This window comes from Hippocampus bargibanti, linkage group LG06, assembly GCF_051943395.1.
Source record: "Hippocampus bargibanti isolate YZ-2025 linkage group LG06, ASM5194339v1, whole genome shotgun sequence".
Taxonomy (NCBI): domain Eukaryota; kingdom Metazoa; phylum Chordata; class Actinopteri; order Syngnathiformes; family Syngnathidae; genus Hippocampus; species Hippocampus bargibanti.
Genome location: NC_142739.1, coordinates 19,344,866 through 19,361,628, shown reverse-complemented (window position 1 = coordinate 19,361,628; position 16,763 = coordinate 19,344,866). Strand labels below are relative to the sequence as shown.

At 48.2% G+C, this 16,763-nt stretch overlaps 1 protein-coding gene across 2 annotated transcripts; it reads left to right on the top strand.

The window, feature by feature from the left end:
• The first annotated feature begins 629 nt into the window (after positions 1–629).
• Positions 630–14,964, top strand: LOC148896683 (uncharacterized). Of its 2 annotated transcripts, XM_088998704.1 has the most exons (9): positions 630–1,319; positions 1,407–1,448; positions 2,523–2,638; positions 3,028–3,131; positions 4,229–4,403; positions 4,494–4,602; positions 11,792–11,877; positions 12,198–12,268; positions 12,417–14,964. In XM_088998704.1, exons 1-9 carry the CDS (start codon positions 855–857, stop codon positions 13,466–13,468), a joined length of 2,220 nt encoding a protein of 739 aa, XP_088854830.1. In that variant the 5' UTR covers positions 630–854; the 3' UTR covers positions 13,469–14,964. The 2 variants fall into 2 exon arrangements, with proteins under 2 accessions (XP_088854830.1, XP_088854831.1); XM_088998705.1 differs by lacking the exon at positions 1,407–1,448.
• Positions 14,965–16,763: the final 1,799 nt, after the last annotated feature.

Sequence of the window (16,763 nt, the reverse complement as noted above, 5' to 3'; positions counted from 1 at the left end):
TTCATTGATTCTCTCCCCTTTCATCTATAACTGCTTTGTACAACAAAGAGGGTGCAGAAAGTGCTTAAGATTGAATGACTGTCTGTCTTTTGTGTTGTGTCACATTATTGGTTATTTTGTTCTTTCTTTGCTGTTTTGACTGTGCCGCGATGGTGGCTGCCTTTACAGCAGGTCCTGTATTTTGTTTTTCTACTTCATCCTTTCCCTTTCTCTAACTTTCATCACTTTTACTGCTGTGAAATGTAAATGTCTCCACTGCGAGACTAATCAAGGCTAATCCAATTACTTCTTGGTTGTTAAATTGCTAAGCATGGTGTGAAAGCAGCAATTCTGATTGATGTTGACAACAAGAATTAGATGTTCTATATTGATTATTTTAGTGTTTGTAATCAGATGATCAATACCACACGTTATTTTAATCTGAAATGCATGTATTTTTTAAACTGCTTATGATGGAGTATAATGGAGTCAAAGAAGACTGCATCCACCTGAACATGGCGTATGAACATGGAAATCAACATTCCCCTTAGCAATATAGTGGCCACTTGATCAACTCTGTCCACTGTCTTTAAAATGGGCAAAAAAAATTCCACACCAGAGTATTTTTTGTTCGTTTATTTCAATTTAAATATAGACTCGGGTTTTTAATCTTCTTCAAAGGCTTTTAGCGAATGAATAAAAACCAAATAAGCCTTTTCGGCTCGGTGTTATACCCGTCTTCCCGCTCAATCAGAATGAGCGCAGGTGTGCTAATGAGGCTGACAGACTAGACGTCAGTGTGTTGCTCTCTGCGATTTGCGGCTCAAATCTACTACCTGGCCGCACAGCCCTGTCGGCTCTTTTTACTTCAAGTCATGTTGATGTTTTCGTGGCTCGTGTGGATATTTTATTGCAGTCCAACAGTGGGTGGTCCGGTTCAGCGCTTGACTTTGTCAGAGGAGGCGAATCCGGCTGTCCAAGAAGACGAATCCGGGCGCTCTTCCTTCTACCGCCTGCCGACGTTCCTGCACGCTGCGCAGCCGCTTGTCGTCAAAGAATTGCTTCGACCCGCTCCTCGCCAGAGCTTTATGCCCGCTGAAGTGGCTGCATTGTTATTCCCACAGTCACGGCAGCACCCGAGCACGCCGCAGGCTGCGCGTACACGCCCTGTAGAAGTTTGGTGCGGCGCCAGCGAGATCGTGGTCCGCGTGGATCGCTTTCAGTTACGCGCGTGGCCGCAGGCATCTCTGTATAGTCTGGGCTCGTGTCAGCCCACCACCGTGTCCTCACGCTTCCTGTTTTTTCATTACGCGCTGCCCGACTGTGTGTCAGCTTCTCAGGTAATCATAAATGAGAGAGCCCTCGTAAAAGGCTGGGAAACACGTTTCATGGCGCCTTTTAATGTAGCATTTGTATGCATTGTTAAGGTATTATTTACGAGAGGATCTCGGACACCACTGTTAATACAGGTAATTATAATATCGTGAAAAAGTACGTTCATTTAATTAATTCAACTTAAAAGGTGAAATGAATATGTTATTTAAACTCAACACTTAACATGCATTGCAAGATGTTTCGAGCTTTTATTTGTTATAATTTTGATTATTATGGCTTACAGCTTATGAAAACCGCAAAATCAGAGTCTAAAAAAATATAATACACCTGTATCACATGAAATAAACAGAAACATCATCCTGGCTTTGGTATCTTTAGCCGGGGAAGCATACAGACGAATCCTGGATATGGGCTTGAAGTGTCTTATTCCTCAGGTCAAGCCACTCTTGAACAACAAACAATGCCAGAAACGCCTTACCTGGGCCAAAGAAAAAAATAACTGTCTGTTGGTCAGTGGTGCAAAGTCCTCTTTTCTGATGAGAGCAAATTCTGCATATCATTTGGAAATAAAGGTTCCAGAGTCTGGAGGAAGAAAGGAGACCCAAAAACCCAAAATGCTTGAAGTCCAATGTGAAGTTTCCACAGTCGGTTATAGTTTGGGGTGCCCTGTCATCATCTGGTGTGGGTCCACTGTGCTTTATAAAGTCCAGAGTCAACTGAGGCGCTGATGAAGAAACTTTACAGCACTTCATGCTTCCTCTTGGCAGATCAGCTCTTAGACATTCAGATTTCATTTTCCAACAGGACTTGGCACCTGCTCACTCGGCCTAAAGTACTAAAGCCTGGTTAATTTTACTGTTTATTTCGTGTGATATTCTAATTTTTTGAGACTCTTATTTTGCGGTTCCATAAGGTGTAAGACATAATAATCAAAATTCTAACAAATAAAAGCTTGAAATATTTTGTGATGCATGTTAACAGTCTAAATAATATATTTTCACCTTTTAAGTTGAATTACTTAAATGAATAAACTTTTTTACAATATTCTAATTGCCTGTATACCCATGAGGCCAACAACGTATATTATGCCCTAAAAAGAATCACTAACGGCTGGAGAGACGACAAAGTCAAAGTGGCTTTTACATAGAACGCTGCTTTCCCCATTAAGATTTAGACATTTCCAACATTGCAAGATTTCACTCTTTCAGATTGTTGCTGGTGGTCAGTTGGTGTATTCTTTTGCTCTTTATTACACTCCTCCGCCTCAAGGATACATCATTCGTGTTCTGCCATTGAAACTGCCCATCAACTGCTTTTACAACAGGTATTTTAAAAAAGAAACTGGTTTTGATTCATCACTCTCCAGTCTGAATTTACAAAAGAGCCAATTTAAAGTGTTATCTAAAAGTTTGAAAGAGCTCAACAGTTTGAAGTTGGGCCACAATTAACCTTTTCTGTGTTTTTAGTGTCAATAATTGCCAGCAGCCGTATGGTTGACTGAATGTCAGTTTTGTAAAATTTTGTTTTGGAAATACCCATATCAGTGTCTGAAATGACAGTTCTAAAAGAATGGTTCCTTAATTGCACAGAGATTAAAACTACATATGAAATGTGGGTGAATCGCTGAAGGACCAATAGATAAAACATATTTCTGGTGGAATGAGTTGTGATAATTACCGTCAGTTAATAACGTGAATGTGTTTTTTGTTTTAGGTTTCATTACTCTTACCAAGTTGGCTACACACCTCAAGTCCAGCATACAACCTTCATGCAGAGTCTCAGAACAAAGCTCAGTTTCAGCCTCACTGTCTGTAATGGTAAAGTGGAGCCCCTATGCAACATGCCTCATACATACTCTAGTATGCTTTAAGTTTACACTTCCCCCGCACCCCTTCTGTATCTCAACCCAGCTGGTCCAGTAACACAGATGGCTAATGCAAGGTCTTGTTTCTGGCTAAGTTTTCTCCCCTTTTTGCTTTGCCTCCGCCACAATTCAAGGCGTCTGATACCCACTCCACAGTGTGTGGTTTATCTCTAACTTTAGAAAAGAACAGTAAAGTTTTTCAAAACATATTTAGTTATTTTACATGAGTCACAACATTAGGTAACCCGGCATAAACTATTGTGATCCATCAATTTGTTTCCAAAAACAGTGCCGCTGCACTTCGTTTTGCTGTTTTCTGTGTTGTACATATGAATACAAACTTTCCCGAAGTGCACTTATTATCATTGTGCACTTGTCTTGAACAACTTAATGTTCAATGGAATTTCTATTCATTGCCTTTTTTCAACAGACATTTAAATATTGGGATACATTTAGTGAAGAATGTGATGAAAGTTTGACGGATTTTCCTGGAATTCCGGATTTCCAAATTTGAATGAAAATTCCTCTGGAAACTTGCCTAAAATAAATTTGGATATTAGTTGACGACGTTGAACAAACATGTGTTTGAGTTTGTTGTTTTGCTTTCACAAACGTAGCCATGTGGAGGCACGAACACAAGGAACACGGACACCTCTCTCCATGCATTCTCATGGTCTCATCATATCTCTGAGATATTTCACTGAGAACCGAAGCAACAAAGCGTGCACGTGTGCACACAGAAAGCAGATTTATCGTTGAATGTCAAGTATTTGAATAGCCTTTTGTGTCAACTAATTCATGCGTGATCAGCCAGGTATGGTCCCAGCGCAACATTTTTTGTCCAACTACATTGGAAAGGTCGACATTATGGGCGCTCACACAAAAACGGACTCCCTGTGCAGGACTTCTTCACTTTGATCCTCACATTTGTATTTTCAAGAAAGTCCACTTTCGTCTGTTAAGAGAACAAAATGATTTGGCATTTAGCTGGTGTGAAGTATATTTCATGTGATGTATTCATTTAGTATGTGTACTGTATGTCGTGGGCAGCCCAATGGGAGCCCCTTTCTCCAGGTGACTCGTTAGTTCTGGGTGAACAAGTCAATTTTGTGGCAGAGATTAGAAGCCTGTTGGCGGGGGAGAGACTCTTTGTGGACTCGTGCTACGTGACCAACTCCAAAGACCCAAATGGCATGCCCAAAGTGGATATCATCACTAACTATGGGTGTGTCTTTATAAAGTACATCGGCTTGCTTACTGTTGTCTGGTTATTGGCTTCAAGTTACATTAAATGCTTGTGCTTTGTTTTTTTCAGTTGTATGACAGACAGCCACAGGGAAGGGAGTTCTTCCCACTTTTGGTCAAGGAGGCGTAACACGCTCAAGTTTTCGATCGATGCATTTCTCTTCAGCGATGTATCACAGGTGAGAAAAGGTGTTTATACACAATCAATTTCTCAATTTCAAATATTCAATGCATACTATAATTCAAGACTCTTTGAACATATTTTACAAACCCATTAACAATTAAGTCAGACCATTCTTGCTTGATATGCATTTTAGCATATACAGTAAAGTCTCGTTATATCGATATCGGATATATCGATAGTCCCGGTTATATCGATACTATTTCTATGCACGCACGGAGAAAATTACATGCAAACAGGGTTGGATATATCGATAGTCCCGGTTATATCGATATTTTTTCGGACTCCCTTGAATATCGATATAACGAGACTTTACTGTATATTACGAGCAAAATCTGTTTTACAATACCATTTTAAATTGGGGGGGGGGGTTCTTTCTTTCGTGAGTAGCCCCAAGTTTAAAAAAAAAATATAAACGTTTCCAAACATGCTTAATTGAACAAGAACTGCTTTTCAGAGTGCAAATCTCAACCAAAGCCAATAATTCCAGATAGTAAAAGTCAAAGTCAGCTTTAATGTCAAATATGTTAATATGCATAACATACAGCACAGATGAAATTAATGTCCTCTCGGACCCAGCGTGCAAGGCACTTATAACGTGGCTAAAAGACATACAATTGACAACAGACAATACATGTAATTTCTGAATGTAAAGTGAGGTAGTGACGTATGTAAAGTGAGGAAGTGACGTATAAAAAAATGACGTAATGTAATGCAAAAACAAACAAGAAAGGGTTGAAGTGAGGTCTTGCACAAAAAAACTGAGAAAGAACAAAAAAAATAGAGTTCAGGATGATAGTACAGCATGTAGCGTGTACTCAGAGTTCGGTGAGTGTGGCAGTGGGAAGGGGCAGGGTGGGCAGGGCTGGGAGGGAGTTGAGTCTCCGGACTGCCTGGCGGCAGAAACTGTCCTTGAGCCTGCTGGTCTTGGCTCGGAGACTCTGCAGTCTCCTATCCGATGGCAGCAGGCTGAAGAGGTTGTGGGAGGGGTGGGTGGGATCGCCAGTGATCCTGATTGCTCTGCGGGTGAGGCGGGTGTTGTAAATGTCCTGAAGAGAGACACTGATGATCTTCTCAGCTGTCCTCATGATGCGCTGCAAAGTCTTACGGCAGGACACGGTGCAGGTACCACACGGTGATACAGCTGGTCAGGATGCTCTCGATGGTACAGCGGTAGAAGGAGGTCGTGATGAGGGTCGGGGCTCCAACTCTTTTGAGCTTGTGGAGGAAGTACAGGTGCTGGTGGGATCTCTTGGCTAGTGTTGCCGTGTTGTGGCTCCAGGACAGGTCTTCGGATATGTGCTGTCAGGGCACTCGAGGCTTGAAAGCAGGACGAAGGAAGGTGGGGCAGTTTGGATCCGAAATACACGGCGAGACAGATTTCCAGGAAAAAGTATTTACTGAGACACGCATGCAAAATAACAAACAGTGAAAAGGTAAGTGAGGACAACTGACAAGGATCGACCTGACGGCGAGGTAGTCGCGAGGGTAGCTTCCAGAAATTCTCCGACTGAGACGGTAAGGTGCGATCGGCAATTATAGTCAGAAGGCACAATCAGTAAATTACAAACAGGTGCGGGAGCCCGGGTGAGTAATGATGGGAGGGGCCGTCTCCAGGGAGCAGCGGAGGAGGTGACGGGAGGGGCGCGCCCAGGACGGCGACGAGATGTGACAGTGCCCCCCCCTCAACGGACGCCTCTTGGCGACCCACCTGGTTTGGATGGGTGAGCCGAATGGAAAGCCCAGGTGAGAGATGGGTCGAGGATCCAGGAGCGTGGGACCCACTTGCGTTCCTCAAGTCCATCGCCCTCCCAATCGACCAGGTACTGCACTCCCCTGCCCATGCGCCTGGAGTACAGTATCTCCGGCACAGTGTAGACCGGTCCATCGTCCAACATCCAGGTGGAGGGGGGGGGGGGGGGCGTGGGGGCTAAGGAGCTGGTTTCCACTGGCTTGAGGAGGGACACGTGGAATACAGGATGGATCCGCATGGTGGGTGGTAGCCGGAGCCTCACAAAGACCGGGCTGAGGATGGCCTCGATGGGCAAGGGACCCGTGAAGCGTGGGCCCAGTTTGACTGAAGTCCCCGCTAGTCGAAGGTCCCTCGTGGACAGCCACACCTCCTGCCCGACCTGGTAGCTGGGTGCCTGTCGCCGACGACGGTCCGCCACCAGCTGGTTCCGGGACGCCATGCGTGACAGGGCGGCCCTGGTCTCCTTCCAGACTCAGTGGGCTGAGGTGATGTTCGATAGACGGGACCTCCACCTGGCCCTCCTGGGTGGGAAACAGAGGCGGCTGATAGCCACAGGCGGACATGAACGGGGACCGACCTGTGGCTGTGGAGACCAGAGAGTTGTGGGCGTACTCCACCCAGGGTAAGTGGAGGGCCCAGGACGCAGGACTGTGGAGGCACACGCACCGGAGGGCCGCCTCCAGGTTCTGGTTCTTCCTCTCAGTCTGTCCGTTGGTCTGGGGATGGTATCCAGACGACAGGCTCGCCAACGCCCCTAGGGACCGACAGAAATCTTTCCATACCTTGGACACGAACTGCGGTCTCTGGTCCGACACGATGTCCGTCGGAATCCCGTGGAGACGGACGACGTGGTTAACCAGGAGTTGAGCCGTCTCAATGGCGGACAGCAACCTGGTTAACGGGACGAAGTGGGCCGACTTGGAGAAGCGGTCCACTACGGTGAGGACGACCGTCTTGCCACGGGAGGTGGGGAGGCCTGTCACGAAGTCGACGGAGATGTGGGACCAGGGTCTGGACGGAACCGGTAGTGGCTGGACGAGTCCTGCCGGTGGGAGGCTTTCCCACGGGCACAGGACTTTCACGAAGGTAGTGATGTCCCTCCTGTACCCCGGCCACCAGAACCGTTGGGCGATGAGTTGGATCGTCCTGTTGACCCCCGGGTGACAGGCTATCTTGGAGGTGTATCCCCAGATGAGCACCTCAGTGCGTAGAGGAGGGGGGACAAACAGGCGATCCACGGGGTAGCCCCTAGGGATGGGGTCAGTCCCCTGGACTTTCCTCTCACCGCAAGGCGCCCAGGATGCGTTGGGCCGGCAGGATGTTGGCGGTAATCTCCTCCCTTTCGCATAGGGCGTCAGGTTTGGTGTTCTGCAACCCTGGGCAGTAGGTGAGAGAAAAGTTAAAACGGGTGAGGAAGAGTGACCATTGGGCCTGTCGTGAGTTTAGTCTCTTGGCAGACCGGATGGCCGCCAGGTTCTTATGATCAGTGTAAACGGTGAAGGGGTGCTTTGCTCGCTCAAGCCAGTGTCTCCATTCCTGCAGCGCCAGCAGTTCCCGGTTGCCGACGTCATAGTTGGCTTCGGCAGGGCTGAGCCGGCGGGAGAAGAAGGCGCATGGGCATAGCTTCTGGTCAGTGGGAGAGCGCTGGGACAGGACGGCCCCTACTCCGGACTCGGATGTGTCAACCTCGACCGTAAACGTGAGGTCCGGGTCGGGATGACGCAGGACAGGGGGATTAGTGAAGGCTAGACGGAAGCGGTTGAACGCCCCCTCAGCGTCGGGCGTCCACCTAAAGGGAACCTTCGTGGACGTGAGGTTAGTGATGGGGAGTGCCTTCTGACTATAACCGCGAATGAAGGGGCGGTAGAAGTTGGCAAACCCCAGAAACCGCTGGAGCTGCTTACGCGTCTTCGGGGTAGGCCATTCTACCACCGCTTTAGTCTTGGCGGGGTCGGCCCTGAGCTGCCCCTGCTCCATGACGAACCCCAGAAAAGACAGAGAGCGGACATGGAACTCGCACTTCTCTGCCTTCACGTAGAGCCAGTTTTGCAGTAGCCGCGCCAGCACCCGTCGGACGTGTTGCTGGTGCTCCTCTGCGGATCGAGAAAAAATGAGAATGTCATCGAGGTATACAAAAACTAAAACATTGAGGAAGTCCCTGAGCACATCATTGATTAGATTTTGGAAGACGGCGGGCACGTTCGTGAGTCCGAACGGCATCACCAGGTACTCAAAATGCCCTAATGGCGTCTTGAATGCTGTTTTCCATTCGTCCCCCTCACGGATACAGACCAGATGGTAAGCGCTACGGAGGTCCAATTTAGAAAAAAATTGTAGCTGATTGAAGGGGCGCGAAGGCTGAGTCCATGAGGGGGAGAGGGTATTTGTTACGGATGGTGATGTCGTTCAGACTCCGGTAGTCGACACTCGGGCGCAGGGATCCGTCTTTCTTATCGATAAAGAAGAACCCTGCGCCCAGCGGAGAACGTGACGGGCGAATGAGTCCCGCCACAAGGGAGGGGTCTATATAGGTGCTCAGGGCTTCTCGTTCTGGTTGAGAGATATGGAATAGTCTGGAGTCCGGTAATGGAGCCCCTGGCTGCAGTTCAATAGCACAGTCATACGGTCGGTGGGGCGGCAGGGATTGGGCGTTGTCCTTCCTGAACACCTCCCGCAGGTCGTGGTAGCACTGTGGCACGCCCTTGAGGCAGATGGCCTCGGGCGGGCCACCACGGGAGGGGTCTTGCCCTGCCGTCGCCGACCGCAGGCAGTTAGCGTAGCAGTAGGGGCTCCAGCCCGAATGGTGGGGCCCTCCCAGGAAATGGACGGGTCATGGCTACTGAGCCAGGGGAGGCCCAGTAATAGCGGCACATTCCGGGAGGGCATAACTAAAAATTGTCGGTGCTCCACGTGATTGCCCGCGACCCTGAGTTTAAGCGGGGCCATGATGTGGGTGACTCTAGCTAAGAGACGGCCGTCAAGATCGAGGATCTCCTTAGGGGGAAGGAGATCGATCATCGTTGTACTAAGTACAACTACTGTACTGTACTAAGTTAAGCTATTTGAACACTTACACTGTCTGTAAGTAAAGAATCTGCTTAAAATAAAATTAGGAGATCGATCAGTTGACAGCCCAGAGAGTCAGCCAGCTGGGGATCGATAAAACACCCGCCGGCCCTGGGAGCTGGATGGGCCAATGACGTCGCCGTCCAGCTCTAGTCGTGTAACGGGGGCCGTGGGCTTGGCCTCCTGGGGTCACCGCGGTCGCCGTTTCGACGGGGACTTACAGGGACCGGAGGTCTTGGGCTGGGGGCCTGGGGTGCGACGAGCCCCGGGGATGGTGCGGTCGTTCCCCCCCCACCCATCTGCATGGGCTCGGGGTATCCCTCCAGGCGCCGCACATGCTCGCGGCCGGGTGTAGTTGTCCTGGGCCGTGTGCCGGGCTTGTTGGACCGCTGGCTGCCTTGTTCCCTCCGCCGCTCCCTCAGACGGAGGTCCAGACCAATGACGGCGTCCACCAGGTCATCGAAGGTGGTGTCGGCGTCATGGGTGGCCAACTCAACCTTGAGTGCGGCGCTCAGTCCGCGACGAAACACCTCCCTCAGTGCTCTGTCGTTGTATCCGCTGCCAGCGGCCTGGATCCGGTAGGCGACGGAGTACTCAACTGCCGAACAGGATCCTTGGACGTAGTGGTGGAGTCGCCCCTCTGCTTCGACCTCCGTCACCGGATGATGGAAGACCCGGCGAAGCTCAGCCACGAAGTCTGGGTACGACGCACACAGCTCCGGTCGGGACTCCCGGACGGCCAGCACCCGGGTCTCAGCGAGCCCCGTGAGCAGGCTGGTGATAAACGCTACCTTGACCTCGTCGCTATCGTAGGCATGGGGCTGTTGTTCGAAGACGAGCGCGCATTGCATGAGAAATTGCGCGCAGCGCTCGGCTTCGCCTGAGTAGCGGGAGGGGTGGGGTAGCTGTGTCTCAGGCCTACCCACGGGGGGGAAAGGGTCGTGGAAGAGGCAATGCATGTCTCGATTGACTCGCGTTGACTATGCGTTGAGCCAGCGTGGTGTTGATTTGGCGGACTTCCGCAATGGCTTGGGCCAGCCAGCTGGGTCGAACGCTCTGCCTGCATGGTAAGGGCGGCGATAAATCTGTCTTCGCCGGCGGGATCCATGGGTGGTCGGAGAATTATGTCAGGGCACTCAAGGCTTGAAGGCAGGACTCGAGTGACGAAGGAAGGTGGGGCGGTTTGGATCCGAAATACACGGCGAGACAGATTTCCAGGAAAAAGTCTTTACTGAGACACGCATGCAAAATAAGCAGTGGGAAGGTAAGTGAGGACAACTGACAAGGACCGACCTGACGGCGAGGTAGTCGCGAGGGTAGCTTCCAGAAATTCTCCAACGGAGACGGTAAGGTGCGATCGGCAATTATAGTCAGAAGGCACAATCAGTAAATTACAAACAGGTGCGGGAGCCCGGGTGAGTAATGATAGGAGGGGCCGTCTCCAGGGAGCAGCGGAGGAGATTGTTGTCCTTGCACCACGTGGCCAGGCGGCTGACCTCGTCCCTGTAGGCTGTCTCTTCATTGTTGTTGATGAGGCCCACCACAGTTGTGTCATCCGCAAACTTTATGAAGAGGGTGGAGCTAGGTGATGATGGTGAGCAGTCATGCGTGAGCAGAGTGAAGAGGAGGGGGCTCAGCACACACCCCTGGGGGCCCCTGTGTTCAGCGTGATGGTGCTGGAAGTGTTGTTTCCAACTCTGACTGCCTGTGGTCTTCCCGTCAGGAAGTCCAGCAGCCAGTTGCACAGGGAGGTGCTGATGATCCCCAGTTTGCTCAGTTTGTCGGTGAGCTGTTGTGGGATGATTGTGTTGAATGCTGAGCTGAAGTCAATGAACAGCATTCTGACGTAGGAGTCTCTGGTCTCCAGATGGGTGAGCGCTGTGTGGAGAGCAGTGGAGATGCCATCATCGGTCGAGCGGTTGGGCCGATATGCAAACTGGAAAGGGTCATGGTTGGGGGGGGCAGCCTCGATGTGGTTCATAACTAGCCGCTCGAAGCATTTCATGAGGATGGGAGTGATTGCACCCGGGCTGTAGTCATTGTGGCAGGTGGGGGATGACTTCTTAGGGACTGGAATGATGGTGGTGGCTTTGAGGCACGTGGGCACAACAGCCTGGCTCAGAGAGGTGTTGAAGATGTCCGTGAAGACATCTGTGAGCTCCTCAGCACAGTCTCTCAGAACATGGCCAGGAATGCCGTCGGGACCTGGGGCTTTGCGTGCGTTGGTCCATCTGAGGGATCGCCTCACGCTGTCCTGGGACAGTGTCAGCACCCTGTCGCCGGGAGGTTGATAGTAGTTGATTATGTCGCCGTTACATTCATGGCAAGCATAACGCTGTGCTTCCGATTTACTGTTGTCTTTGTACAGGTGCTATATCTTCATTGTTCAATGTCGGTTGGTATCACCACGTCTCACACCTCCAAGTCTTGTAACTACAATCAAACAACTGAAAGGTAAGTGTTTATTAAAATTTCATGGGTGTAATTAAACTACCACGATACCATGTGCAATATAAATAAAGTGCTGATTACAATTCCGTCCATTATCCGAGCCGCTATGCTTGAGTGTTGATCGTGCTCTTGGAACTGATGTTAATTTGTACATCAGTGTTTGTTGACAGCTCACGGTACTGTATTTGCGGGAGCCATGCTGCAAATAAGTAAAGCTCACCACACTTCTTAAAAATGTTCTATTTGGAGCTGAGTGACTGCATCATTTGCAAACTAAAGGTTTTGGATGTGTTTTATTTTTGTGCCCTGTTTCATGTGTTCAGGTGGCAGGAGCTTGACATACCACTGTCACTGTGCTCCTGCTGTGATTCCGTATGTGGCAACATGCAGGAGTGTAAGTTGTCAGATAACATATTTTTGTTGTATAAATACCACGTATTTTGTCAACAATCTTGCTGTCGTAAGATTAATTCAAGTATAAGAGTGAGTTACTGTCACCACTTGGAGATTTTTGAGATGTTAAGGTTTTATGCCCTCCTCAGCTGTGAAGAACATCATTAGCAGTCCTGGCTGGATCACTCGCCAGAAGGATGGAGGGTTAAATATGAAGGATTCACCAGTTCAATTGGAGGCGGAAGAACACAGAGGTCACTTTAAAAAATCAGGAACTTTGTACCCGGATGGAGAGGAAGCGCTTCGGCCTCGAACAGCAATCAGCATGCATCACAAATTGGGCAACCAAAGATTTGTTGAAAAGGCTCTGATGGCTGAAAAGGATGTGATGACCAACGGCCAAAGGGCAGAGCCAACACCAGATGGCACCATTATCTTGGATATTGGCACACAAGATATCTTTACAAGTAGACAGGTTGCATCTTATGCTTACAGTGATTCTATGAGAGGCTCCAGTGACAACAACATTGTTACCCCAAAAAGCGCTTCTGAGAACACGACTTCAATTGCACAAAACTCCAGTGTTGTTGGCGATCTTGGTTCTGATGGAAATGTTTCCACAGATTTGATTTCAAGCGCTAAACTGTGTTTGTGCATTGATGAAAAGAGTTGCCTGTCCAAGGATGCTACACTCAAGACTGGAAGTTTTGATAATGCACTCCCAAAGCCATCCAAAACCACTGGACTGATGCTGAAAGCTGGAGAAGAGTCTCCAAAAATTTGGGCCAAAACAGACTCTTCTGGATTGGATGATGCCAGTGAATCAACAGAATCGGTTGTCCGACAACTAGAAAGGAAACCAGAGCAAGTAGTCTACTATGTTGACGGTAAAGGACTTGATGGAGGTGGTATGCTTCAAAGTCATCAGGTCAGAGAATGGGAATCAGACCCATCTGCCGAATTCAGAGGCCCGGCGTGTGTTGACGAGTCTGATTGCAGTTCTGGAATTGAAGAAGAAGCACTTCATCACGGTCAATTTGCTATCGCAGCCAAGGCAGAGAAAGTAGAAGACAAAAACACTGGTGTCACTTCAGGCTTGACAAGGTCTCAGGACAATTCCCATCACTTTGCGGTGATAATCGTCACAAATACGGTACAGGAGAACGAGCATTTTGGAATTGATGATAGGCTGACCAAGTGAAGATGAACATGCACATCGAAGGGAAATGGACAGGACATTTACATTGACTTTAGACAAGGAGATCTCTTCGGGCAAAGCGAACATGATGAACAGTATTGTCAACCGTAGCTTCATCCATGTGGCATAGTAACGTCATCTTCCAATAAATTGAATTCAATTCTGCTTTTGTCTTATTGATTGCTGATCTTGAGATAAAACTGTAAAATCCAGCAGGGACAGTTGCGCTCAATTGGAATTTAGTGCCTCAATTCAGTGTAATTCTTTGAAAAACATTAGTATAAACTTGAGAATAATAATTGAACACAAGGGTCCTAGTTTCAGTGGGTGCTTGACTGCGGTCACATCAAAATAATACAGAAAAATTAAGCTTTTACCACTTTCATTTGGTCCTTTTATTTATTACCTCGCAACTTTGAGAATTCGCGGGCTCTTGTTGATAAAGACAAATTTCTGTCAGGCATTTGCCTTTTAAGAGCTCAGCTGTTAAAAAAAGCCCCAATGAGAAGTAAGCAGGTGGATTCCCCAAAGGTGTGTACAAAGTATATTTTTTCCCATTTGTTAAGCGATGTAGGCATACACTTGGGCTTTTACTTGTGTAGCACCTTTCTACATTCGGCACTCAAAGCGCTTCAACCATTTCCTCATTTAATTCCGAATGACTCTGGAAAAGGAGGTCTAAAATCCTGCTGGGGGGGCGCTTTGACAGGTCACAAAATGAATCCCCAACCTGAGGGTTGGTAGACGACCACTGAGCCAAGTCGCTCTGACCTACGGTACCAGTTGAAAGCCCATTTCAATGGTTGGGAGGCTTTTGGGAGGTCCTGTGTGTTTTTGGTCGTAGTTGCTGATTTAAAAAGTATTCACTCCAAATCACAACACCTATTTCATTAAATTAACAAACAGCATTGGCCATCCCATTTGGATATGATTATTCTTACAGAATAGAAATACAGAAAGTATTGAGTGTTTTCTCAGAATAGTTTTCAAATGAAAGGTAATTTCCCCTTTATTTACAAACTATTCAAATGAAACATTTTGTTGTGTTCGGGTGGTAGTAGTGTCTTCGTTTATTACATTGTAGATCATTTTCAGTCGCCCACGTCAACCACCCCAAAAATAGTTCTTATAATAGAGAATAGATGTAACACAAAGGGATTGTGTTAAAGTTTCATTTTGTTATGTGCTCACAGCATGTACACAACGGGGCACAGAGGACCAGGGCCAAATTTAAAGTGTTTGTTAACTCATAGTACAGGATGTGCTCAAGCATGATGACAATGTCCTTGAGTAAAGTTGTCTCAGTTCATGGAGAAATAAAGTATCTGTTGTTTGGACAAGAAGGTGTCTTGGTCGAAAAATGTCTACTCAGGGCTGAGAAAAGCGCAGCATGCAAAGAATATTTTCCCATAATTGGCATACGTTCCAGATAAAAGTTTGCCGTGAAGCACGGAAGGTTGTGTTTCAGTTGGAGAAGCGAACTGAGTGGCTTCATCGATAACTGAGCTCCCTGCCAGGAGCAAAGATAATCTTCATGGGTCTGTTTGTTCAACTTGTTTGAGATATCTGTCATGTTTGTTTTTAAATGAAATATGTATTAAAAATGCTTACTAGATCAAAATGAAGATGTGATTTTTTTTTTCTTGCCAAACATGTTCTCTTAGTTTTTTTAAATGGTAAATCTGGTAAAAAGATTGAGGTTAGTCACTTGAAGAATGAAAATAAATCATTGTAGCTGCCCATTTATCCAGGTCAGATTCCTCACCGTGTTATGTCCTTTGGCCATCCTATGTGGAGATTGCTTGTTTTCCCTGTACATGTACTTCACTTTGCTCCCTTGTTGCATCTAAATCCGACATTGTCACGGTTTGCGAGGTGGTGATGGCGGGTTCGGATCCCAAAAAGCAGGCAGGAGGGAGCAGGAGGTTGTTTGACAAATTGTATTAAAATAAAGTCAGCAGGAACGAAATGTAAAACATCAATCATCTGAATGGAAAAAATACAAAGTAGCAAAAGAAGACCAAAAGTAAAAGTCCGCCAAGGTTAAACAAACACATACACAATGCATGCAGCAAACAATGAACTGGCACCGGATGATCGTTCCGGGTGTCCTTTTAAGTGTCAATGATTAAACGACCAACACCTGCGAGGCTGCAGGCAGGGCTGACATCGCTACCCGCTGGTCGCCAATCTGATCGGGACGACCAGCACCTGTGCAGGCCTAGGCGGGGCCGACAGCGCCCCCCGTTGGTCGCCAACCAGATCATGACAGTACCCCTCCTTCAAGGGGGCTGCTTCCAGAAGTCCCAACAGTTTACCAAAAGGTCCACTCGCCAGGGAACGGTCGGTGGAGAGGGCAACCGCTGCCTCTCCAGCATACGACGGGCGGCGGCCTGATGGGAACGGGACTCGGCCTGGGGTGGACGAAGACGCGGCACGGATCGTCGTGGGCGTGAGTGCGATCCCTCTCTCCAACTGCCAGGCGCACAATGGCACCCCGTACGGCCGTATGGGACCAGGTCTCGGCCGGACGCCGACGTGGGCGTGATCTGCCTGGCTCCGGGGGAACGAGACCAGTCCAGAGCCGCTCCGGGATCCAGCGGTGAGTGGGGTCTCGGACTGACGTTGACGCGGACGTTGCACGGCTCGTCGTGGATGAGACTCAATTCGTCATGCACGACGACAGCGTGGCTGGACGTGGGCGTGCAATGCCAGTCACCCAGTGTCACCCTGGACGGCCACCTGGAAGGAGGTCTCGGCCGGACGTTTACGTGGACGTTGCGGCTCGTCGAGTGACGCAATTCAAACTCGACGAGGCTTGCGCTAACGTGGACGTAGCATTGCCAGGCACAGGGTGGAAATGAGACGGGTCCAATGTACCAGCGGGATCCGATGGTTGCCGGTTCATTCTGTCACGGTTTCATGAAACTCATGACAAAAAGTTAGCGGACAACAGGGCAGATAACTGAAAAGTTGCCTGCCCCATTCTTCACAACTTGAAGCACAATGAGACAACTAACCGCATTAAATAAAACATTGTCACGAAGTATAAAGTTTCTTTAAAATCAAGAATACTACAAATGCTACCTTGCTTAATTTACGATAAATCTGCATGGCTGTAGATTTTTCTGCAGTCGTCGATTGCCAGTTGGTGCACAATGCAACGTTTGCATTGCTTCCTACGAGCCACTAGACTTATGAAAGGGGCTTTCATAAGTCTCACGTACACTTTACAGTCACGGTTTAATGTAAATTTACGTTTTCGAGCGTCACATATGTTGTTAGCTTCTTTTGAATC